Source organism: Amblyraja radiata, chromosome 4 (genome assembly GCF_010909765.2).
Source record: "Amblyraja radiata isolate CabotCenter1 chromosome 4, sAmbRad1.1.pri, whole genome shotgun sequence".
Lineage (NCBI taxonomy): Eukaryota > Metazoa > Chordata > Chondrichthyes > Rajiformes > Rajidae > Amblyraja > Amblyraja radiata.
This window is the reverse complement of record NC_045959.1, coordinates 40,269,029-40,294,994: the sequence shown is the minus strand read 5'-3', so window position 1 is coordinate 40,294,994 and position 25,966 is coordinate 40,269,029. Positions and strand designations below refer to the sequence as shown.

General features: G+C 42.7%; 1 protein-coding gene across 1 annotated transcript in view; it reads right to left on the bottom strand.

Annotated features, from left to right (window-relative positions):
* Positions 1 to 25,966, bottom strand: part of znf704 (zinc finger protein 704) — a 144,911-nt gene that overhangs the window by 21,694 nt on the left and 97,251 nt on the right. The window contains exons 3-7 of the mRNA XM_033019230.1: positions 15,286 to 15,395; positions 11,936 to 12,165; positions 9,725 to 9,825; positions 1,454 to 1,715; positions 405 to 506 (exon numbers count right to left, since the gene is read on the bottom strand). Coding sequence (XP_032875121.1) covers positions 405 to 506; positions 1,454 to 1,715; positions 9,725 to 9,825; positions 11,936 to 12,165; positions 15,286 to 15,395 — 805 coding nt within the window. The remainder of the gene's footprint in view (positions 1 to 404; positions 507 to 1,453; positions 1,716 to 9,724; positions 9,826 to 11,935; positions 12,166 to 15,285; positions 15,396 to 25,966) is intronic.

Genomic DNA, 25,966 nt, shown 5'->3' with positions numbered 1-25,966 from the left:
TTCCATCCCAAAGGGTATTGACTACTCATTAATTTGTCATACGCTGCAATCAAAGCTGCAAAATAAATTTTATGAACACAATTAAATGCAGTGGCTAAATACACTAAATTGTGTACTGATTGCATTCAAAACAGTGCAGCAGATAAAGAGAACGCAGCACCTAATGTGCCCCTTTGTTACCATTACACTAGACTGGGCAAATTCACTGATTCAATAACTTCCTTCTTCACAAATTAGATCGATAAGATAACATCTCTGACCATTGCACTATTTTGATTGAAAATCTTGTAGTGCATTGAAAAAGGATTGCATTTTACCCAACATCTTGATGTTTTCAGCTGCCCCAAAACCTCACCGCCTGGAAGCCACAATTGTTGGTCACGTTTTGAGCTCCTCATACTTACTGGGATGCCCGTGAAGGTGACTGGTGGAGATTGCCAGGAGATGCTGAATCCATTGCTGGTTGGCGTGAACTTTGATCCAGGAATATTAACCGGTGCTGTGGCCTGGTGCAAAAAAAATGTTTATGTAAGGAGATGGCATTGCTCAAGTAGGTGAAACTTCACTGTGCAAGTACACTCTATCTGTATTGGTAGAAAAAGATCATGCATTGCAAATTATGACTAGAATTAATATAGACACATTGCAATAACACATTACATGGGGCCATGCATTTTAACTCGGTTGCCTGAGAATTCTATTTTGTAGTTCAACACTTATTTATGTCGTGTTATGGAATTTCTATGAAAGAGCTTTCATTAAAAGGACTTTTTAGAATGTAAAATGTTGCTTTTGGGTCCACTATACATCTTAAGTATAGAAGTTGGGAGGCATGATCCAGTTGTACAAGACATTGGTGAGGCCACATTTAGAGCATTGTGTTCAGTTTTGGTTACTCTGTTGTTGTTAAGCTGGAAATGGTGCAGAGAAGATCTACAAGGATGTTACCAGGACTCGAGGGCCTGAGCTATTGGGCAAGGTTGAGCAGGCTAGGACTTTATTCCTTGGAGCTCAGAGGATGAGGGATGACCTTATAGAGATGCATAATATCGTAACAGTTAGGGTAAAAGTGAGGGGGGGGGGGAGGGTACGACGATTTAATAGAAATCTGAGGGGGGCTTTTTTACACAAAGGGTGCTGGGTAAATGGAAGGTATATGGTAGGTATATACGTTTTGAAATGTAGCCATCATTGAAACAAGGAAAATACTGTAGCAAAATTCTGCACAAGCTAGTTTGGAAAAATATTAAAGTTATAATGGCCATATTTTTTCAGTCATTCTGACCGCAATAAATATTAATCAGAAAAAAGAGGAAATTCCCTTGCTCATCTATGAAACTGTCAACAGCACACTGTCATTCAGAGGTCTCTATGGTTTCAACTTAATTTTACTCTTCATCTAAAAGAGACACCTCTGAAAATTATGCAAGCCATTCAGGCTGCAACTTGTTACCTGATAAGCATGGTCAGTGTGGACCAGGTAGAGGCGGGTCGGTGCGGACCGACTCAGAGGAGTTGTAGTTTTGGTTTCGGTTCTTGTGACGGTGGTTTCAGGTCGTCCTAAGTCCAGGCTCGAGAGCGTAGGTGGAGACGCCACTGATGGTGACATTGGGGAAAGGCTACCTATACCCTCAGCTGCAGAATCAGTGTTCAGTTTAATCTCCTGGTAATAGAAGTCCTCTTCACCATCACTGCAATCTGAATCTACGTTTCGGCTGTTGGGAGAAAATATGCATCACTTAGCATCTAGCGCTGAACGGAAGCTAAGTTCAACATAAATTGCATCGATCAGAAGTACATTCCCTTTTCAATGCTACAAAAAGCTTGTCTTGCTTTGCTCAAACAATGAAGGCAGCCTTTCTAACAACAGTCACATTTCCTGACGTTAACTAATTGCACCAATTAATAATGGGAAATTAATTCAGGCAATAATTATGACTTTTCTATTATCAGCGGCTACAAAGAAAAAAAAATCATCTTAGCAGGGTTCCAAATTTGTCCAGGTAAGAGCAAACCTAATTTAACATAATGGGTCAACAATATATGAATAGATGATATTTCCTCCCATGAAAATGATTGCTGGTCAGCCCACTGTAGAAGTGCGGGAGTGACAAATGCAGGTCTGTTTACTTTGATGAGGTCGCGTGAGGAACAAAACACTGCGGATGCTGTAAATCTGAAACAAAATTGGAAAATGGGCGAAGAACTCAGCAGGAGATGACATCCACGGAGAGACAAAATTGAGACAACTTTTCAGGTCAGGGCAAAAACAAACAGGTTGAAGTTTCAGAAAGAGGGAGAAATGGAGAGAATAGACTGAATGTGACAGGGAACAGACAAAAAATGTTATGGTAACTGTCACTTTAAATACCATTAGTTAAAGACAGAAAGATTATCTGAAATTGTCAAGCTCAACATTGAGTCCTGAGGGTCACAGCAGAAGATGAGGTGCTGTTCCTCAAAGCTGGACAGGGATGAATAATTACAATGATATGTGACTTCTGCAGTAAAAACAGGAATGCACTTCTTTTTTGCCGCTAATTAATACAATAAAAATCACGTGCTGCTTGATCAATCTTTCTCTTAGGGTTCACAGTTAAAGTGTATTTGTAGCTTTGGACTTATTGCCATGACAAACATTTTAAAATTTGATTTGGACATAATTCAAGTATTCAATAGAAGAATCTGCAGAACTCTAATATATTTTTTTATCTATATTTTTTATGACTGTAAGGAAAATCCATTTTGTTGTCTCTTATGAGACAATGACAATAAATTGAATCCAATCCAATATTTTAATACACTGTTTTAATCTTTTATTGATCTCTCTGTTCCACTTTCTGAAATAATCTGCTGTTCGTGAACTGATGCAGCCAAATTGCAAAATAGATCTGCATTCATCCTTACAATCTGCAATAATTATATTAATAAATTACAAGTTTCTTCTTTTTAAATGGAAATAATTAATGCAAAGCATCTGCCAACATCTGAAACGCTCAAGGTATGAACAGTCTTACTGGGCCGACATTTTCTTGGGCATGGAAAATTAGTTCCCTGACCAAACTGTCTAATATTGTTATTTTTTATTTGCAAGAGGCTTGGTCTACTGGAGCATGGTTACTGTTTTTATCATTGGCAAGTCCAGGAGATCGAGGATGACTTGTTTCCAATGATTCTGATAGTAGCCACAAAATGCTGGAGTAATCCATTGGAACAGGCAGCATCTCTGGAGAGAAGAAATGGGTGCGTTTCGGGTCGAAAACCTTCTTCAGACTGAAAAAGGGTCTCGACCCGTAACGTCACCCATTAGATCCGTCCAGAAATGCTGCCTGTCCCGCTGAGTTAATCCAGCATTTTGTGTCTACCTTTGATTTACAACAGCATCTGTGGTTCTTTCCTACACATTGGATCTGATAGTTCTGTGTTGATTGAAGTCAATGTGGGAACTGCAAACTCTTCCACAGATGGGCAGGGGGTGAGTGATGGGCTAGGCAGTTAGTTGGTGCATTCTTTAATACCATCCCATCTCTACCTTCTCTACTTTAACCAAACATAGGCCAGAGATTGCCAATAGGTGAGGTTGCCTAACATTTTCAAGTAGACTTTGAGGATTCCTGGAATGTTTTTATCCTGTCCACCTGGTATGCCTTCTCAGACAGTGCTTAGTGTGCACTGTTAATTCATATATATTTTAAGCAACTTTATAACCTTCAGGAAGCATCACGTCAATTTCAATAATTTGACGTGGATGAGGGAATAGGTAATGAGAGGCCAATTCATGCTCCATGAACTCCACTTTTGTACATACGTCTTCAAATATGCGTATTGTATTTAGCCATCATAAACGCTTTTATAATTTTACTGTTCATTCTCTCTTCGCTCCATGTCACCAAATTGTTTTTGGTCTTTACCCTCTTGTAACATGCAGATCTTTTAATAGATTGAAAATGGTATAAAAATGTAATATTATGAAAAATCTGAGGAATGATAAAGGCTCATGTTGTAAGAAAGCCACTCTAATTTCTGTAATTTCAAATAACTAGCTGGTACCTCAAGACTATGGTGTTAGAGGTGGCATGGAGTATGGAGTAAGTGACAAGTTGAAATGCAGGTGACAAGTCTGACCTGAGATTTTTTCAACCTTATAAAAAATTTGTGATCAGTTCACAAATTGTGATGAATTTATAACCTGCCTTGAAATTGGCATTAAAACAGCAGCCCGTGAACGGATCATCTTAATTGATCAAATAACATGAGATGTGAGGTAGTTTGTAGCTATTAAATCCTCAGGAAATGAGAATGAGAGCCATGAGCACATGTATAGTTATTCCAATTTCCTTTCCTTTCAGGAGACAAATTCTAGAATTTCTACCAACTATTAATATTTGTTATATTACTTTGCCAGCAGCTTTTCTCAATCTATTTATTTTTTGTTTAACAAATCTGTTAATAGTTCAAAATTAAAATGTTATCTTAAGTGGTCTCTGTTGCTTATCGACAAGCAACGGCAAATTCTGTGGAGAAAGTTAACTTTAGTAGCTTCAGAAACAAATATATAGGGGGCTGAATTTCCTATACTGAGTGTTATTCCACACTAGGATCACTTTTGCAGACATAGGCCAACTCAAATAAGCAAAGAAAACAAGAGGTGACAAATCAAAAACTGTAACATAGAAACATAGAAAATAGGTGCAGGAGTAGGCTATTCGGCCCTTCGAGCCAGCACCACCACTCAATATGATCATGGCTAATCATCCAAAATCAGTACCCCGTTCCTGCCTTCTCCACATATCCCTTGACTCCGCTATCTTTAAGAACTCTATCTAACTCTCTTTTGAAAGCATCCAGAGAATTGGCCTCCACTGCCTTCTGTGGCAAAAAATTCCACAGGCTCACAACTGGGTGAAAAAGCTTTCCTCGTCTCAGTCCTAAATGGTCTACTCCTTATTATTAACTGTGACCCTTGGTTCTGAACTCCCCCAACATGGGGAACAATTTTCCTGCATCTAATAATAATAATAATGGATGGGATTTATATAGCGCCTTTCTAATACTCAAGGCGCTTTACATCGCATTATTCATTCACTCCTCAGTCACACTCGGTGGTGGTAAGCTACTTCTGTAGCCACAGCTGCCCTGGGGCAGACTGACGGAAGCGTGGCTGCCAATCTGCGCCTACGGCCCCTCCGACCATCACCAATCACTCACACACATTCACACACAGGCAAAGGTGGGTGAAGTGTCTTGCCCAAGGACACAACGACAGTATGCACTCCAAGCGGGATTCGACTTCCGGTTGCCAGCCGAACACTTAGCCCATTGTGCCATCTGTCGTCCCTGTCATCTAGCCTGTCCAATTCCTTAAGAATTTTATATGTTTCTATAAGATTCCCTCTCATCCTTCTAAATTCCTAAAGCCCAGTCGACCCATTCTTCCCTCATATGTCAGTCCCGCCATCCCGGGAATTAACCTGGTGAACCTACGCTACATTCCCTCAATAGCAAGAAATTCCTTCCACAAATTAGGAGACCAAAACTACACACAATACTCCAGGTGTGGTCTCACTAGGGCCCTGTACAACTGCAGTAGTTGCTCCTAAACTCAAATCCTCTTGCAATGAAGGCCAACATGCCATTAGCTTTCTTCACTGCCTGCTGTGCCTGCATAATTACTCAACTGCCCAACAACTTTTGAATGTTTAGATCCATTAACTGCTTGATTTCATGAGATGGCACTGCAAACAATCCCTCTTCTGCCGACATGTCACTAACATTATTCAGAGGCTTTGTTATTCCACAGCTCATGAAACTAACCTGCAGCAACTCTGTTCTCTCTGAATTGCCACTATGTAATGTACCTTTCTTTCAAAACCCCATATTACAAAAATGCTTTGTGAATGAAATCCCATCAATCCCGATTCAAAATCCTAAAATTTATCTTCTGCCCCACCAAAAGCACCGGGATCTAATTGAGTCAGTGCCACAAGAAATACCTGTCCTTCTCTAATAATTCTTCCAATACCTCACCTCTGTGGTGAACAAAGAACGTAAAACATAGAACGTTACGGCACATGAACAGGCCCTTTGGCCCAAAATGTCTGTGCTGAACATGATGCCAAGACCATCTCTGATCATCCCCCGCATAGTCTCCTAAATACCACTAGTGTATTTGCCTCCACCATCACCCCCATTGCGGGACACTCACCACCCTCTTGTGTAAAATACTTGCCCCAAACATCTCCTTTACATGTTGCCCCTCTCAACCTAAAGCCATGGCCTCTGGTATTTCATTTTTCTGGGAAAAAGGTTCTGACTGTCTACCTTTTCTATGCTTCTCATAATTTTGTACACTTCTATCAGATCTCCCATAGTCTCTGGCGTTCCAGAGAAGACAACAGTCTGTTCAACCTGTAGCTAAAACCCCCTAATCCAGGCATCAATCTGGTGAACCTTCTCTGCACCCTTTCCAAAGCCACCACATCCTTCCTGCAATGGGGCGACCAGAACTGCACGCAATTCTCCAAACGCAAATTAATCAAAGTCCTATAAAGCTGTATCTTGATTTCCTGACTCCTATACTCAATGAACTATGAAAATATGCATAGCAGGTAAAGCTTTGTCCTGGCTTCACTCTTAATGAGTTTTTCTTCCCCTACCTCCAACAAAACACTGGAGATTATTTCTAAATTCTCTTTCATACACCTCACACACACACACAAATCCGTTATGTGGCTATAACACAACTCTGTTTCTTCTCCTCCAATCAAAACTCCACACTGTCTGTTACCCTACCATGTCCTACCCCACCTCAATTTTCCCCCCAAAATCTGTACTTGTTAATAATCTATTACTCTGTAACATCTTCCAGTTCTAATGAATGTTCACCAACCTAAAATGTTCTCTCTCTCCATAGATGCCACCTAATTTGCTGAGTATTTCCAGGATTTCACTCAGAAGTATTGGATTCAAAATCATTGGACAGGTTTTATCATCCACAGTGGGGATTGCCTCATTATGATGTACAGTGTCAGTTCCTATGAATATCATGCTCTGCCCCGTCATTATTTTGAACATCAGACCACATTCCAGCGAACTCTGCAACAATCCGAATGTGGCAACTTTCTCGTTTGCGGCTATATTATACAATTACATTGTCAACAGTAAATTCATGGTAACATACGATTAGAATGAGAGTAAGACTTAACTGTAGGTGATCCAATTACCTTTTATCCAGAGTTGCAATTTCATATCATTAGAGTCAATATGAGTTCATCTCAAAAGCAGCTGATTCTTGATTTTTAATGGCAGAGTAATATTTCATAATGTGAAAACTGCTCAAGTTAAGTCTAGTGGAGTTTATTGTCCTATGCACAAGTATGGTGAGATACAGGTACAATGAAAATCTCGCCTGCAGCAGCATCACAGGCACATAGACTCTTATAACACACAAATACATACATTATATGTAAATGACACATAAATTCTACAAGACAGTGAAATGAAAAGACTACAAAAAATAAGGCATTAGTGCAAAAATACACAATTAAAGAAAAAGTCATTGGGAGTGCCAGATGAGGTCCATAGTGGTCCATTGCTGGTCGGACTAGAGTCGTACAGATCAGTTCAATAACCTGGTAGTTGTAGGATTGTTCCTGAACCTGATGGTGTGGGACTTCAATCTTCTATAGCACCTGCCTGACAGTGGCAGCGAGAAGAGAGTATGGCCTGGACAGTGGGGAACATTGGTAATAGATGCCGCCTTCTTGAAGGTGAGCAGGGCTGTGCCCTTGACGAACTGGGCTGAGTCCACCACTCTTTGCAACCTCTTGTGCTTCTGTGTGTTGTAATTGCAATACTAGGCCATAATGGCTGGGACGGCGTTCTGGCGGCGGTGACCTGAGTCCGGGGTTCAGCCGCGGGCCAGCGGCTGCGTCCGCTGGACTGGAGGGCGGCAGCTTCGACCACCCCGGGCCGCGGTGTTTGAGCCGGCCCGTTTGCGGGGTTCGGTGAGCCGCGGGACTGTTTGTACCATCGCCCGGTGGGGTATCGCCTCAGCGCAGAGGGAGAAGAGGAGGGAAGAGACTGCAGCCCTAAGATTTTTGCCTCCACCACAGTGAGGAGGTGCTTGGAGGACTCACTGTGGTGGATGTTAATTTGTGTTTACTGTTGTTTATTATTGTATTATTGTATGTATGTATGACTGCAGGCACGAAATTTCGTTCAGACCGTAAGGTCTGAATGACAATAAAGGAAATTCTAATTCTAATTCTAATTCTAATTCTAATGCAATCAGTCAGGGTACTTTCCACAGTACATCTGATGAAGTTTGTTAAGAGCATCTCTTTAAACCTTTAAGAAAGTAGAAGCGCTAGCGTGCCTTCGTCACTATTGCAACTATATGCTGGACACAGGTCAGGTAATCCAAAATGTTAACGCCCAAGAATTTGGAGCTGCTAACACTCCCCACCACCGACCCACCAATGAAACTGGCACGTGGTCTCTTGACTTCCCCTTTCTGAAGTCAACGATTCGTTCCTTGGTTTTGTTGCTGTTGAGTGAAGCTGTGGCACCATTCAACCAGGTGTTCTATCTCTCTCCTGTATGTTGCTGACTCTTCATCACAGTGGTGTTATAAGCAAAATTATATATGAGATTGCAGTTATGCTTCGCCATCTAGCAATGGGTGTTAAGGGTGTAGAGCAGGGGGCTAAGCATGCAGCCTTGAAGTGCACCTATATTAATGGCCAAAGACGGTAGTCATTGAGGCTTTTCAGGGGCATCAATATGATATCCTTTTGATACTCGTGGCAATCTCAAACCGCAGAACCAAGAGTTTGAAATCAGTGGTTATTTTTAGTTTAGTTTAGAGATACAGCACGGAAACAGACCCTTCGGCCCACGGGGTTCACGGCGACCAACGATTCCCGCACATTAACACTATCCTACACCCACTGTGGATAATTTTTTTTTACATTTACCAAGCCAATTAACCTACAAACCTGTACGTCTTTGGAGTGTGGGAGGAAACTGAAGATCTCAGAGAAAACCCATGCAGGTAAACTCCGTACAGACAGCACCCATAGTCGGGATCGAACCCGGGATTCCGGCGCTGCATTCGCTGTAAGGCATCAACTCTACTGCTGCGCCACCGTGACCACCCGGGGAGAAGGCAGGAAAATGGGTTAAGGAGGCAGAGATCAGCCATGATTGAATGACGGAGTGGACTTGATGGGACGAATGTGAACTTGTGAAGATGTTCTTGAGTACTCTAGCCAGCTGGTCCGCACAGGTCTTTAGCACTCGACCAGGTACACTGTCTGGGCTTGATACTCTGTGTAGATTCAGGTCTGGGTGATACAATATTACATTTAATTATCCAGTGGGTGCCACATTCCAAGGGCTTCACCTTCTGTTGGACAATTTACTGACGCTATAAAGCCTGCCCTGAGACCTGCCAAAAATGCTATTATTGATCGAAACTGCTGCAGTCTGTACGAAAAGGCCTGACTTTTAAGACACTTCTTGTTTGTAATAACTGTATTCGTAATCCATGAAATGTTGGATCAATTATGTAACTCGCTTCCTGTCAGACATTTGCTGCATTGAATACTTTTATCACATTGAACTGGCTAGTCCCTTTCACTCAATAAAAATGATGTAAGTACGTTTCTATGCTATAAATGTCCCGTAAAATGATGCTCCTTCCCTGTGACTTGCATCTTACCCCAAGTGGATGGTACGAATATGTTTCTGGATCCCTACCGCAGTGCTCAGCACTTTTCCACAATTCTTCCACAAACACTTAAACATGACTTTCATGGAGTTCTGTAAAACAAGAGACCATAATAATGAAAGCATCCTGCATTTAGGTACGATGCTATTCTGGGATTCAACCTTATGTTTTAGATTTTAATTTTAGAGATACAGCATGGAAACAGGCCCTTTGTCCCACCGAGTCCATGCCTAACCATTGACTACCCATTCACACTAATTCTATTTTATCCCATTTATGCATCTACTCCTGACACATTATGCAATTTTACAGAGGTTATTTAACCAACAACCCCACAGGCCTTTGGGATATGGGAGATGAAGATAGCAGGCTTTAAATAAGTCTTTGGAACATTATTTGGATCTCGGCAGCAGTAGGCAATAAGTCCCAAGGCTGCTCTACAGATTTACAGCTGCACCTTTTATTTTCTTGGGCTTAACAGGAGAGATGAGGTCTATACTTGGTGTAAAAACATGCGCACCCGGTGGAAACCCACGTGGTCACAGGGAGAATGTGCAAACTCCTCGCAGGCAGCACCCGAGGTTAGGATCGAATCCGGGTCTCTGGCGCTGTGATGCAGCAGCTCTACCAGCTCTGCCACTGTACTGCCACGCTATCTGTAGCAAACTAATGTATAAGGAGCAAATAAGATGGAAACGTTTTGGCTGAGGGGGTCAAGAGTAGTGCTTTTGAGTAGGATTGGTGACCCTCAGACTATCTTTGATCAGACTTTACTGGCTTTACCTTGCACTAAATGTTATTCCTTTATCATGTATCTGTACACTGTAAATGGCTCGATTGTAATTGCGTATTGCCTTTCTGCTAACTGGTTAGCATGCAACAAAAGCTTTTAACTGTACCTCGGTACACATGACAATAAACTAAACTAAACTGAACTGAACTGAAGATTAGTACCTGCCATAGGAGAATTATTCCTATGTCTGAGGAAGGGTTTCGGCCCGAAACGTCGCCTATTTCCTTCGCTCCATAGATGCTGCTGCACCCGATGAGTTTCCCCAGCAATTTTGTGTACCATAGGAGAATTATTCATTGGATTACAGGAGAAACCAGAGAAGTATTCAGGACCAGGACAGAGTAAGCAGGGAGAAAGGGCAAAGGAGCCCAGACAGTTGTGAAGACGGTCTCAATCTTAGTGACCAGAGGAATAACTGTGCTTCTTCCTCTTGTTACTGGAGGTGATGACCGAGGGAGTCATGAGGACCAAGACCGACCCCTGTACACAACACTTATTACATTTTGTCAACCAGCAAAAGACCAATACATGCCTGCATCATATTTCCTACCAGCCAGCCAGGCTCAAGAGCTGCATGGAAAGAAAGGAAAGATGAAGATAGCAGGCTTTAAATAAGTAAATGGAACATTATTTGGATCTCGGCAGCAGTGGGCAATAAGTCCCACGGCTGCTCCACAGATTTGCAGCTGCACCTTTTATTTTCCTGGGCTTGACAGGAGAGATGAGGTCTATACTTGGTGTAAAAACAGGCAGGAAGTTGAAATAACTCAAGGCTGGTACACTTCCACCTAAATAGTTGGAATGCATCTCTCCTGTCCAGCGATGGTGTAGAGAACCTCTAAATATATATAGTTTTTTTAAACTTTGGTCTTGGAAGCAATCGCTACAAAGGCTTGAGTTCCAGTCAATACTGGACCTCGTTGAAACAACTAGCAGATGGAATATAGTGTAGCAAAGTGTGGAGTCATGCATTTTGGTTGCAGGAATAAAGGTGTGGACTATTTTCTAAATGGGGAGAGAATCCAGAAATTGGAGATGCAAAGGGACTTGGGAGTGCTGGTACAGGATTCCCAAAATGTTAATTTGAAAGTCGAACCGGTAGCAAAGAAAGCAAACTCAAGTCTAGCATTTATTTCAAGAGGGGTTGTATACAAAAACAGGGATGTAATGCTGAGGCTCTATAAGGTGCTGATAAGACCACATGTTGGATATTGTGAGCAATTTTAACATGTGTCTCGATAACTATTGATCGCTTCCAATCCACAAAGAGCAGGTCTCAAACTGTTAGAAAGAAGCTCAGAGTCTTTGCCCAGGAAAATATTTCGAGAGTTGAGTTGTTTGTTTGCAAGTTCAAGGTGGATAAGTGAGAGGAAGAACTGGGAGCAGCAGGTGAGATAATTTCTATATACCTTTCTCTTCCTCGGAATGGGTTCATCAAACATCAGGTTGCTGGATTCTGCCTCATCGATGCTGTCGTCTTGCTGCACAGTTGCACGGAAAGGTTTGAAGCTGTCAGCCGATAAGGGAGGTGATGGCGTCGATGGGTTTGACTGGTCACTCGGGGCCCCCCAGCTCCAGTTGCCACTGCTGCTGTAGCTCGATGACATGTTAGTCAGCTCCTTCCAAGAACCATTCTGATCTGTGCCACAAAATGCAGCAGAAATTATCATTCATCAGATGCATCATTTATACCAAAGCTTCCTGTATATATATACAATATGTTGCTGAAACCAGTGATGTTTTTTCAATTATCATCTCTATCAGAACATGGTGATTTTCACCTGGATGGTGAAGGAGTCAATCGTCTACCTCTTGTAGAACATGTTTACTTTTTTATTTTCCCCCCCCTACCTCTTTTCCCATCCTCCTTTCTATTCATTTCCCACTCGGGATGTGCACTGATCGAGAGTGGGGCACGGGATGAAAGCTGTGATCTCAGGGCTCTGGGACAGCATGGATCCAAGCCTAGAAATGACACCGAAGATAGACACAGAGTGCTGGAGTAACTCAGTGGATCAGGCAGCATCTCTGGATAAAAAGGATGGGTGACGTTTCGAGTCGGAACCCTTCTTCAGACTTAGTCTGAAGAATAAGAAAGGAGATTGGGTGCGAAAATGAAAAGCAATTATGTTCTACAACAGGCACATGACTCACTCTTTCACTTTACTATCCAGGTGAAAATAACCGGCATATCTGCTAATGTGGAGTGTTGCCATGACTAACAATGATCCTGGGTACCAGGGCTCATACACTGACAAGACCATTCAGGGCAGAGCCAGTTACTTACTGAGAGAAAGACCCTGCGTAGCACAAGGCCTCATTAATCAGTAGAGAACCAGCTGCCGTTCAGCAGGTTCTACCTGAGATTAGTCAGACAGAATGGTAGAAATGCAGTTTAGGTCTACTCAAATATTCTGAATAAGAAAATAAGTATGTCCCATTTAACAGTGTTGGGAATGAAAATTTTCCTGTTTCCCTGAGTGCACTATAAGTGCATGAAAATGACACATAATCAGTATGTATGTAATAGGATAATAGAAAATTACACTTTAGAGAGAAATAACCTGAATTTATGTAAGCACCATTCATAAATGCTTTCTATGATAGTTCTGTTGCCAGCATGTTCCTGATTAGTGACCTCCTTTTGTATTTAGCCTCATTACACAGTATAATGACCACATAATTTCCTCTTGGATCATATAAAAATGTTGTATGTGGATGGTTACAGAGTGTACAGGACTTTACTCTATTTCCTCAGTGCCTCTGACCAATATTCAATTGAGATGCTCTGATTCAACTTCCTTATTTTATATTTTTGTAATGTACTTATTGATTATTTATTAATCCTGCCTTATCCTATTGCTGTATGCAGAGTTACCGTCTGGTTCAGCATCCGCTGTATGGTTCAATGGCATCTTTATTGCCTCATGTGCCAGGTACAGTGGAATACATTTTAGCAGACAGCTCAGCAAGTCTATCCCCGTACATAAGCACAATGCCCCAATCAGCCCACCGAGTCCCTCTGCGAGAGGTGCTATTTTGTCGCCATTTTGCTGTCCCAGCTGCATCTGGCCACAAAGATTCATTACAGCCGTCGCCTCTATTCCGGCCGTCCCGCGAACCGTCGTCCCTCTCCACGCCTGGCCCTCTCTAGCACTCGTTCGCCAGGGGATGCCTCCCGCAGCCAACCTCGATGACACGGAAGGTAAGACCCCCTCCCCCTCCCGGTTCATCTTATCCGGCCTTTTGTCCAGCGGCATAGATCTACGGACAAATGCTGTTTCTTGCCAAAGTGAGTACACTTTAAAAATACTTTCAATGGGTAACATGCTTTGGGACAACTCGAGGTTGTGCATGTCATTATATAAATTCAAGCAAAACACAAAGTGCTGGTGTAACTGAGCTGGTCAGGCAGCATCTGTGGAGTGAATGGACAGGTCACGATTCCGTCGGGAACCTTCGTCCGACTCAGCAAAACATAAAATGACAATAGACAATAGACAGTAGGTGCAGGAGTACGCCTTTTCGGCCCCTCGAGCCAGCACCGCCATTCACTGTGATCAAGGCAGATCATCCGTAATTAGTACCCCGTTCCTGCCTTCTCCCCATATCCCTTGACTCCGCTATCTTTAAGAGCTCTATCTAACTCTCTCTTGAAAGCATCCAGAGAATCGGCCTCCACTGCCTTCTGAGGCAGAGATTTCCACAGATTCACACGTTTTTCCTCATCATTCTAAATAGCCTACCCCTTATTCTTAAACTGTAGCCCCTGATTCTGGACTCCCCCAACATGTATCCTGTCTCTAGCGTGTCCAATCCCTTAATAATCATATATTTCAATAAGATTCCCTCTCATCCTTCCAAATTCCAGTGTACACAAGCCCAGTTGCTCCATTCTTTCAACACATGACAGTCCCGCCATCCCGGGAATTAACTTCGTCAACCTACGCTGCACTCCCTCAATAGCAAGAATGTCTTGCCTCAAATTTGGAGATCAAAACTGCACACAATACTCCAGGTGTGGTCTCATCATCGTACAACGGCAGAAGGACCTCTTTGCTCCTATACTCAACTCCTCTTGTTATGAAGGCCAACATGCCATTAGCATGTAAAGTGCCGACGTTACTCAAGATTCTGACCTATCTGCAGTTACCTATATCTTTTCCTTATATAAATCCAAGTTCCTTCTCTCTAATGGGCCAGATGTTTGGGTGACAGACAGCCATCAATATGCCACATTTCCAGTTCATTCAATTTAACCACCGGAAAATGGAAAGCTCTGCATGCCCTTGGCATCCGTGCCTAATTCTGTAATTTGCAGAACCGTCATGTGAGGAGGCACACCACTCAGGAAGAGCTGCCCACGAAATTAACCCATCATCCCCTTAAGCATCATGTGCAATATAAAAACTATTCCTTAATTAAGTTAGAAGTCGCAAATTGAATCTGGCTTTACTGAAAGGACCCTTTTATAAACAATTCTACATTTGACATATTGATGTTTAAGAAAGAACTGCAGATGCTGGAAAAATGGAAGGTAGACAAAAATGCTGGAGAAACTCAGCGGGTGAGGCAGCATCTATGGAGCAAAGGAATAGGTGACATTTTCGGGTCGAGACCCTTCTTCAGTCTGAAGTAGGGTCTCGACCTGAAACGGCACCTATTCCTTCGCTCCATAGATGCTGCCTCACTCGCTGAGTTTCTCCAATATTTTTGTCTACCTTAGACATTTTGATCACATGTAACTTTAATGGCTTACCCGCCACACGCACTGCGGGGGGAGGGCTGCGGACCAGCGGGCTGGTGGACAGGCTAGTCAGGACCATTGCTGCAGTTACTTTGTCCATCTCCCTTTCCTCAGAGAAGTTTCTACATTAAACAAAAACAAAGCAGACAGGATCAGCAACTACTTCCAGCCTGTATAAAGACCCATACTTCCTGTAAACAGAAACAAAGACTGTTAAAACATTTCTCCGTTAAAACAATACCGTGGCTGGAAATATTGTCTGTACAGAATTATCTGCGTGCTAAACAAACACAGCATATAATAGGCCACATCATCCTGGAAAAAATGCTATGTTAATTATACAAGCCATTATTAATGCACATATCAATCACCAAAGTCTCCTGGTCAGGATACACTGCTCAAACGTCTGGTTCACCCAAAATCATCTCACCCGTACACTCTCCTTTGTTTTTAAGAATTTGCTGGATTATTTCATCAATTGCCTGATTGAGTGTGATGGAATATTCTCCACTCCGCTGGATATGCACAGTTCAGGCAACGTCAGGAATTTAACACCTTCCTATTTAGTTTGCACAATATGCATTACCCTAAGTATTCATTGTCTCCACCACCACAGCACAGTAGCTGCAGTACGTGTCATCTTCAAAATGCTGTAATTACTTGCACAGGCCGTTCTGAAAGCTGCTGCCAGCTCTATTGTTAAAGAGGGATGGTTAACAAGTCCATGATCAGACCATCATCTGCAAGCTCCTCTCCAGTCCACACACCAACCTGACTTGGAAATATAGTAAACTCTCGCAATAACGTAGCCACATATAATGATTTCAACATCAGGAAAGTAGATGACCAAGTTCAAGTTCAAGTGAGTTTATTGTCATGTGTCCCTGTATAGGACAATGAAATTCTTGCTTTGCTTAAGCACACAGAAAATAGTAGGCATTTACTACAAAACAGATAAATGTGTCCATATACCATGATATAAATATACACACACATGAATAAATAAACTGATAAAGTGCAAATAGCAGAAAGTGGTTATTAATAATCAGAGTTTTGTCCGAGCCAGATTTAATAGCCTGATGGCTGTGGGGAAGTAGCTATTCCTGAACCTGGTTGTTGCAGTCTTCAGGCTCCTGTACCTTCTACCTGAAGGTAGCAGGGAGATGAGTGTGTGGCCAGGATGGTGTGGGTCTTTGATGATACTGCCAGCCTTTTTGAGGCAGCGACTGCGATAAATCCCCTCGATGGAAGGAAGGTCAGAGCCGATGATGGACTGGGCAGTGTTTACTACTTTTTGTAGTCTTTTCCTCTCCAGGGCGCTCAAATTGCCGAACCAAGCCACGATGCAACCGGTCAGCATGCTCTCTACTGTGCACCTGTAGAAGTTAGAGAGAGTCTTCCTTGACAAACCGACTCTCCGTAATCTTCTCAGGAAGTAGAGGCGCTGATGAGCTTTTTTGATAATTGCGTTAGTGTTCTCGGACCAGGAAAGATCTTCAGAGATGTGCACGCCCAGGAATTTGAAGTTCTTGACCCTTTCAACCATCGACCCGTTGATATAAATGGGGCTGTGGGTCCCCCTCCTACTCCTTCCAAAGTCCACAATCAGTTCCTTGGTTTTGCTGGTGTTGAGGGCCAGGTTATTGCGCTGGCACCATATGGACAGTTGATCGATCTCTCTTCTGTACTCTGACTCATCCCCATCAGTGATACGTCCCACTTTCACTTTCGACCATCACTTTCACAAGGTTTCGACCATCACTTTCACAAGGGTAATTAAAGATGAGCAATAATTGCGGGCCTTGGGATCAATGCCCAATCTTGAAAAATATCCTGATACTTGCAATAATAGCAACTGTATTCCAAAAAAAACATAGAGCGAACAACCCCCTTTTGGTACATTCATGGCTTAGGCTTCACCTCCGCAGCTAGTTCTAGTGTGGGGTTTGCTGAAAACACGTCTGGCAATACTCCGGGATTGCCAAAGAAACTCCTGTGGGTCTGATTGGAGCGTGCACATCCATCCTTAAAATTAGTTTATCCACAGTGACATAAAGAGAATGCAGTGTTAATCCACTCACTGGGGAGCTGGTCACCGTACATCATGAAAACGGAGAACCACTCAGCTAGAGAAATAGCTGGAATACCTCTGATGAGACCAATTTGGTACCTTGGATACCAGTACTGAAAGGAAAGAAAATCACACAAGGCCACTACATGCAGAACTGGAGTTATTCAATGGTATAGAGTTGAATAAGAGCTGCTGAGTAAATCAGTGGGTCAGGCAGCATCTGGGGAAGGAAATGGATGATCAATGCTCCGGGTTGAGTCCCTTCACCTGGACTAACAGGGTAGAGTCATGGCCGTCCGAAGGGGGGGTGCGTTGGGTGCGACCGCACCCCCCCCTTTTCCCCCCCAGAGTAAGAAAAAAATCCCGAGAATTTTTTTTAAAAATCGGTGCGCAATCAGCGTTTCCACTTTGTCGGAAATCGCCCGAAATTCTGGTTCCGGCCACTGTGTACATATATACAGTGCCCCGACCAATGTAGGTAAGCATACGATATGTCTTCTTTACCACTCTATATACTTGTGTTGCCACTTTCAGGGAATTATGGACTTGGACCCCAAGATCCTTCTGTACATAATTTTATTATTACTTTCTAAATGTTCTGTTTTTACTTTGTTAATAACAGATTCTAGCATTTTCCCAATGACAGGATTGGCAACAGTTTGCTGTTTCTGCCACCTTTGTTTCCTGATTTCCAAACCATTGGGACCTTTCCAATAGCCTGGGAACTTTACATCACAACCAACGTGCTTATTATCTATGTATCTTCTGAGGATGGAGGTCATTACATTCAAGGGACTTGTCAGCTTTCAGCCTCAATAATGATTTCTCCATTGGTTTAAGTCCGTCCATTCCTTTTGGTCCCTTATGTTTCAATTATTGAGCTGTTTTAGTGCTTTTTTGAAATCATGTTATTTGTCTCTGCAATTTTCTTATATCACATTTCCTTATATTCCTTTCCCTATTCTCCCAAAAGAAATGGGAGATCCTATCAATTCCTACCGTCTTGGTATTTCATTGCTGTTAATTGTTGACAATTATTACTTTGCAAGAGCTGAAAAAGAATCTGGTTTAGACATGTAATTTTTCTCAGCTACTTCCGAACACGCCACGTGAGTACTTCATCTACGTGACTATGAAGCATTCTCTAGTGTTCTCAGTCGTACACTTCTGGCTTTGGAACAGGCTCTGGAAGTAAATCTTTAGATTTACGGGTGATGTTTCGGGCAAGACATTTCGGGCAAGACCCTTCTTTCAGACTGAAGAATAGTCTCGACCAGAAACGTCACCCATTCCTTTTCTCCAGAGATGCTGCCGGTCCTGCTGAGTTACTCCAGCATTTTGTGTCCATCTTCAAATGACGTCACGCGCTCCAGACGGCTATGCGAGCGCATGGTCGCGCACGACCTTCGCGGGACCGTCACGCCTCAAAGCGACCACGAGGTCGCGAAATTAGCGTGCCAAGGATACGTTAAGTGGGACAGGGGCTTTAGGCCGCATTCTGAATATGTGTTCAGTCTGGTTGCCCCATTAGATAGGAAGGATGTGGAAGCTTTGGAAAGGGTAGAAAGGAGGTTTACCAGAATAATGCCTGGATTAGGAGGTGTATGCTACAGAGAGAGGTGGGACAAGCCAGAGTTTGCGGGAACACCTTATAGAAATATATAAAATTATGGGAAGTGCAAAGAACAGAAAGATCAAGGACAAGAGGGCATAGCTTTAAGGTGAGAAGGGCAAAGCTTCAAGGAGATGAGCAGGGCAAGTTATTACAGAGGGTGGTGAGTGTCTGGAATGAGCAGCTGGGAGCGGTGGTTGAGGCAAATGCAACAGTGGCATTAGAGACTTTTGGATAGGCACATGGATATGCAGGGAAAGGAGGGATATGGATTATGTGCAGGCAGACAGGAGTTTGTCTAGGCATCATGTTCCGCAGAGACATTGCGGGCCGAAGTGCCTGTTCTTGTTCACTGTACTGCTCTTTGTTCTATGTTTTAAAATAAAATGCCAATAATCCACTATGTCATTGTTCAGAAGTCTCAGTGGTTCAGCATCCAGCTGATTGGTTCCCACACTCACTTTGAACATGGCAGGGGCCTGGTTCCCACTGGGAACACACTGGGGCTCCACTGGCACAGTCACTTTAATCTCATTGAAATCCCGGTCCCCACACCCACTTTAAAGAAACTGGGGTCTCCTAGCTACTCTAGACCCACTGGAGCCCTGTTACCATTACCACTATATCAACTGAGCCGTATTCCCACATTCATTTTAAACACACTGTGGACCCATCCACGGAAACATAGTATCATAGAAAATAGGTGGAGGAGGAGGCCATTCGGCCCTTCGAGCCAGCACCGCCATTCATTGTGATCATGGCTGATCGTCCCCTATCAATAACCCGTGCCTGCCTTCTCCCCATATCCCTTGACTCCACTAGCCCCGAGAGCGCTATCTAACTCTCTCTTAAATCCATCCAGTGACTTGGCCTCCACTGCGCTCTGTGGCAAGGAATTACACAAATTCACAACTCTCTGGGTGAAAAAGTTTTTTCTCACCTCAGTCTTAAATGACCTTGTAAATAGCCAAAGAACACAATCTGAGGTTCAAGATCATCTTTAATCAGTATTCATATTATAGCGGTACAGCAGGTTGTTAGTTGTTAGCACATCGTGACCGCTTCCTAGACTGACCAGTGTAGGAAATGGGTGTTAGTATAAATCGTACAGTAGGGTGGGGTTAGTGATGCTATTATACTATGATTGGTTCTCATGCATAAACCAATCTACAGATCTCCCCTTTATTCTAAGACTGTGGCCCCTGGTTCTGGGCTCACCCAACATTGGGAACATTTTTCCTGCATCTAGCTTGTCCAGTCCTTTTATAATTTTATATGTTTCTATAAGATCCCCCTCATCCTTCGAAACTCCAGTGAATACAAGCCTAGTCTTTTCAATCTTTCCTCATATGACAGTCCCGCCATCCCAGGGATCAATCTCGTGAACCTACGCTGCACTGCCTCAATCACAAGGATGTCCTTCCTCAAATTAGGAGACCAAAACTGTACACAATACTCCAGATGTGGTCTCACCAGAGCCCTATACATCCCCACAATCACCTTAAACCACTGGGGCATCTTTGTCACGATCCCTTTAAATACACTAAGCCCCATTCCCACACTTCCTGAAACTCACTGGGTTCACTGGAAAATGCATTATACTACTTCACAACATATTAAAAAACGTGAATTAAAAGTGTGCTGGAGTAATAGGAATAATATCCAATAATCTGGAATCTGCCAGTCAGGCACACTGATTGTCCACGGCTGCTGGATTATCCGGGTTTTACTGTATAATTAAGTCAACATGGCCTCATGAAAAATAATGTTTTTTACAAATGTTTTATAGTTCTTTGAGCCAGATAGCAAAAGGGAGATAAGTCAATGTATTTGGATCCATTTGGATTTCCAATATCCATCCAGTAAAAGTTGCATAACTATATAAAATCATTGAGATCCTGCTTCCCAAATCCACTTTAAACACCTGGACCATTTCCGACACTTCCCTACCATTCCTTGACCTCACTATCTCCATTGCAGGTGATAGACTTCTGACTGACATCCACTATAAACCTACTGACTCCCATGGCTATCTGGACTACACTTCTTCCCACCCTGCTTCCTGTAAGGACTCCATCCCCTACTCCCAATTCCTCCGTCTACACCGCATCTGCTCCCAGGATGAGGCGTTCCACACCAGGGCATCTGAAATGTCCTCATTCTTCAGGGAACGGGGGTTCCCCTCCTCCACCATAGATGAGGCTCGCACCAGGGTCTCTTCCATACCCCGCAACACTGCTCTCTCTCCCCATCCCTCCACTCGCAACAAGGGCAGAGTCCCCCTAGTCTTCACCTTTCACCCGACCAGCCGTCACATACAAGTAATCCATGTCAGTTTCGCCACCTCCAACGTGACCCCACCACTCGCCACATCTTCCCATCTCCCCCCTATATCTGTCTTCCGCAAAGACCGCTCCCTCCATAACTCCCTTGTCAATTCTTCCCTTCCCTCCCGTACCACCCCCTCCCCGGGCACTTTCCCTTGCAACCGCAAGAAATGCAACACTTGTCCCTTTACCTCCCCCCTCGACTCCATTCAAGGACCCAAGCAGTCGTTCCAGGTGCGACAGAGCTTTACCTGCATCTCCTCCAACCTCATCTATTGCATCCGCTGCTCTAGATGTCAGCAGATCTATATCGGTGAGACCAAGCCGAACACCTCCGCTCGGTCCGCAATAACCAACCTGGCTCAGCACTTCAACTCCCCCTCCCACTCCGTATCCGACCTCTCTGTCCTGGGTCGCCTCCATGGCCAGAGCAAGCAACACCGGAAATTGGAGGAACAGCTTGGGGAGTCTGCATCCTGGGGGCATGAACACTGAATTCTCCCAATTTTGTTAGTCCTTGCTGTCTCCTCCCCTTCCTCAGCCCTCCTGCTGTCTCCTCCCATCCCCCAGACTTCGGCTCCTCCTCCTTTTTCCTTTCTTCTCCCCGCCCCCCCACCCCTGATCAGTCTGAAGAAGGGTTTCGGCCCGAAACGTTGCCTTTTTCCTTCGCTCCATAGATGCTGCTGCACCCGCTGAGTTTCTCCAGCTTTTTTGTGTACCTTCCACTTTAAACACACTGGGCTCATAAAAGTTGTTGCATAAGAATTCCTGGTGACGCATGTGATATATATGAAAAGAGATGCAGGATTGGTTAATTTACAAAAAACAGAGAGTCTGGATAAATTGGTCATTTGGTTCATGTCTAGAGCCACAACTCTATGAAAACTATATTAGTGACTCCAATAACGAGTCAAAAAGACAGAAAGGAAAACAAGTTGCGAGGATGATGCAAAACATCTCAAAGGCTAACGATGGGTTAAATGGATTAACTACCGTGTGGCGCTTCAATGGCAACCTCGCCAACAGTCTGTATGTCCCTTTTATTATTTTTAGTGTGCTTAAAATGTATGTGTTAATGTTCTCTGGTTTGTTTTATGTGGGGAGTGGGGGAGGATGTTGGGGGAAACTTTTTTCAATCTCTTACCTTGCCGGAGATGCGATTGTTTTCCGGATCGTATCTCTGGTCGCTCTGTGGCCTAACGTCGTGGTGCTGGAGGCCTTGCTCGGGACTGACTGAGACCCAACGCGGGGCGTGGACTTACCATCGGAGCCAATTTCTTGCCTGGGATCGACGCTCCAACCGCAGCCTGCGGACTTTACCATCGCGAGCTCGCAGTCTCGGGTAAGAGACCAACGTCGGGAAGCTCCAAAAGCCGCACGCGTTCGAGTAGCCCCGACCCGGGGTAGATCGCCTGGCGTAGGGGAGCTGAGATTCCCCCCCGATGCAGGAGCTTGATCACCCCAATGAGGAGGCCCGCTGCTGGCTGCGGGAGTAAGATCGTCCCGTCAACGGAAGGTTAGAGGCCCCCGACCGCTGAAGGACAAAGTAGGAAGTGACTGAACTTTTTTTTGCCTTCCATCAGTGAGGAATATGGTGAATGTTTATGTTAAAATGTTAATTTGTGTGTTCTGTTGCTTTTTATTGGTACGACTGTATGGCAAATCAAATATGTTGCAAAACATACTTGGCTAATAAAGTATAATTATGATTATGATGATTGGGAAATATCTGGCAGATGAGGAAAAATACTATATGAATGATGAGGAACTACTGAGGAACCTATACGTTTCTATTGCGGAAAGTTAAAACGGCAGATACTGTAAATAAGTATGAAGAGTAATGGAACACTAGCTTTAGTTGCAAGGGGGATGGAGTACCAAGGGAAGAGATTTGGTACTCATTTGGTAGGTATGTTGCAAAGCCTACCTGAAGCGTTGTTGAAAATCTGTCGCTGCGGGTGTGCGCGATTTTGGCGCCGTTTAGAGGGGGCGGGTTTAAAACGCGATTTTCTCTAGGCTGTTCAAATCGAAGATGTTCAGCCTAGTTAATTATTAACGAAAAATCGCTGGAAGACCCCGTCGCAAAAGCTATTATTAGTTTTAAAGGCCTCGTATAATAGTTATAGTAGTTTAAAAATCAATCTCTAAACCCGCGACCGCCAGCAACCGCAGGGTCCCATAGAGCAAACCACAGAAGGTATGTAGCTTATTTTTACATTAAAAAGGGCTTCTAAAGATCCCTTTATACAAAGTTTAATATTGCAAGTAGCTCATTTTGGGCCCATTATATCCCGCAGTATTTTTCTGGGCATTTGGGGCACAAATCTACCGCAATGTGAACGTTCTAAACCAGCGCGTTCCACAGGGACCCACTGGAAAGCTGATTTAAATGGGCATTTATTTACAGCAATTGAGCACTAAATTCCTTCCATTTGGTCTATAAATTAATGTAAATGAGATTTAAAAATCATGTTTTATTGTGAATTATTTGTGAATATTATTTGGACATTTAGGCTATTTAAAAATGTTAATCATTTATTAAGAAATGGATAGATGTTTAGATCTAGTAATTGAAGTCTGAAATTAGCTACAATTAGGTAACTAACTAATTATATGCTTTAATTTCAGGTCATCCAAGTAAGATTATTTTATATTTGTTTCAGAATGCTTCAATCTATGATAACTGAAAATTTCATTCAGTTCTCTTAATTTTTAAGAAAGTTATGGCCTTTTGACTGTTCATGATCACAGCTTTTTTGTTATGTCCATAGAAAATCAATAGGGAACAAGATGCTCATTTCCGAGTATGAAAATGGCCATAACTTTTTAAATACTTGAGATATGAAAGTGAATTAGGTGTCAAATTAAACTTATTTTTATGCTTTATCTGATGGGATAAATTAGACTTGATTTTTAAAATCTCAAAATTTTGTAACATTGCTACATTTGGTACTTCACCTACATCCTCTGACTCCAAGCAGCAATTCCCTCCTTTATCCTTGGCTGGTCCAACCCTCTTCCTAGTTATCCTCTTGTTTTTATTGTATATATAAAATGCCTTGGGATTCTCTTTAATTATTCTTGTTAAGGACATTTCATGGTCTCTATCTGCTCAATAAAGGCTATCCATCTATCTATCTCATCCCAATTCCCTGCTAGTGCTCTTTCCTATTTTCTTTATATTCTTCAAAGAACCTGTCCAATTTCAAGTTCTTGAATCTTACATATGCTTCTTTTTATTTTTTGGCCAAAGTTACAAACTATTTAATCTTCCAAGGATTCCTTACTTTGCCATCCTTGTCCTTTTTCCCGACTTGAACATGCTGGCCCTGAACTGATCAGCTGGTCTTCAACGTCATCTTTAATAAATTTACAGACGATATCACGGTGCGTAACGATGAGTAGGATTTCATAACTTGATTGAAGTTATAATTGAGTAGGTGAATCGAGGACCAGAAGACACAGGTTTAAGATGAAGGGGAAAAGATTTAATAGGAATCTGAGGGGTAACTTTTTCACACAAAGGGTGGTGGATGTATGGAATAAGCTGCCAGAGGAGGTAGTTGAGGCAGGGAATACCCTAACATTTAAGAAAAAGTTAGATAGGTTCATGGATAGGACAGGTTTGAAGGGATATGGACCAAAGGCGGGCAGGTGAGACTAGTGTAGGTGGGACATGTTGGGCAAGTTGGACCAAAGGGCCTGTTACCACACTGTATTACTCTATGACTCTATGAATGGTGCCAGAACACCAATCTTGCTCTCAACTTTAGAAAGACCAAGGCACATCGATGCAATCACAAAGAAAGCTCAACAATACCTCTACCTCCTAAGAAGATTGAAGAGATTCTTGCTATATAACTATAATTGTATATCCAATTAATCACGTTGATATCTGAAGATTTTTTTTTCAAATGCCTGGCATCCAACTCAAGTGGCTATAACAGAGTTTTGACAATACTTGAAATATCATCTCATCTTTATCCTTTTGTAGATATGCAATGGAAATATTTGAACACTCCCTGTGTTTGCTTCAAGATGTCAGCATTCGAAGATTTGTATCCCTTTATCTGATATGGTCCGGATTTCAGGTGCTGACTGTGGAGGTAACAGTTGGGAAGTTGTTTTTGCGTTGTTGCTAGGATGCGCACATCACTATCAGGATCAGTAGGAAGGGTTCATCCCTAACTTTCTTTGAGCCAACTAGTTGCCAAGTCATTTCAGATGGCAGTTTAAAGTTAGCTTCATTACTGTGTCCAGAGTCACATTCAGTCCTGACTAAGTAAGGACTGCAGATTTGTTGCCCAAATGAATCAATCAGCTTTACTTCGTCAATCCAGTACTTTCGTTGTCACAATTACTGATTTTAGCTTTTCATTCTACATTATTTAACAATTGTCTGCATTTAAACTCAGCTGATGTTGTCGGGTGTGATATTCTGCCTCTGGATAACCAATCCCTGTTTTTGAACTACCAATCCTGTAATTTAATCACTACTGCTGCTTAGCCTGTTAAAAATCCAAACGCCACATTTAAAAATTTGAGAAATAAGGAAACATAAAAATAAGGAGAATATATTTTCTTTAAATAAATTATATAATCAATATAAAATGGGGGTATACCCCTTTTAGACTGTGGCAATACATCACAGGTTTTTGATGTCAACATCTCAACTTTTCAATT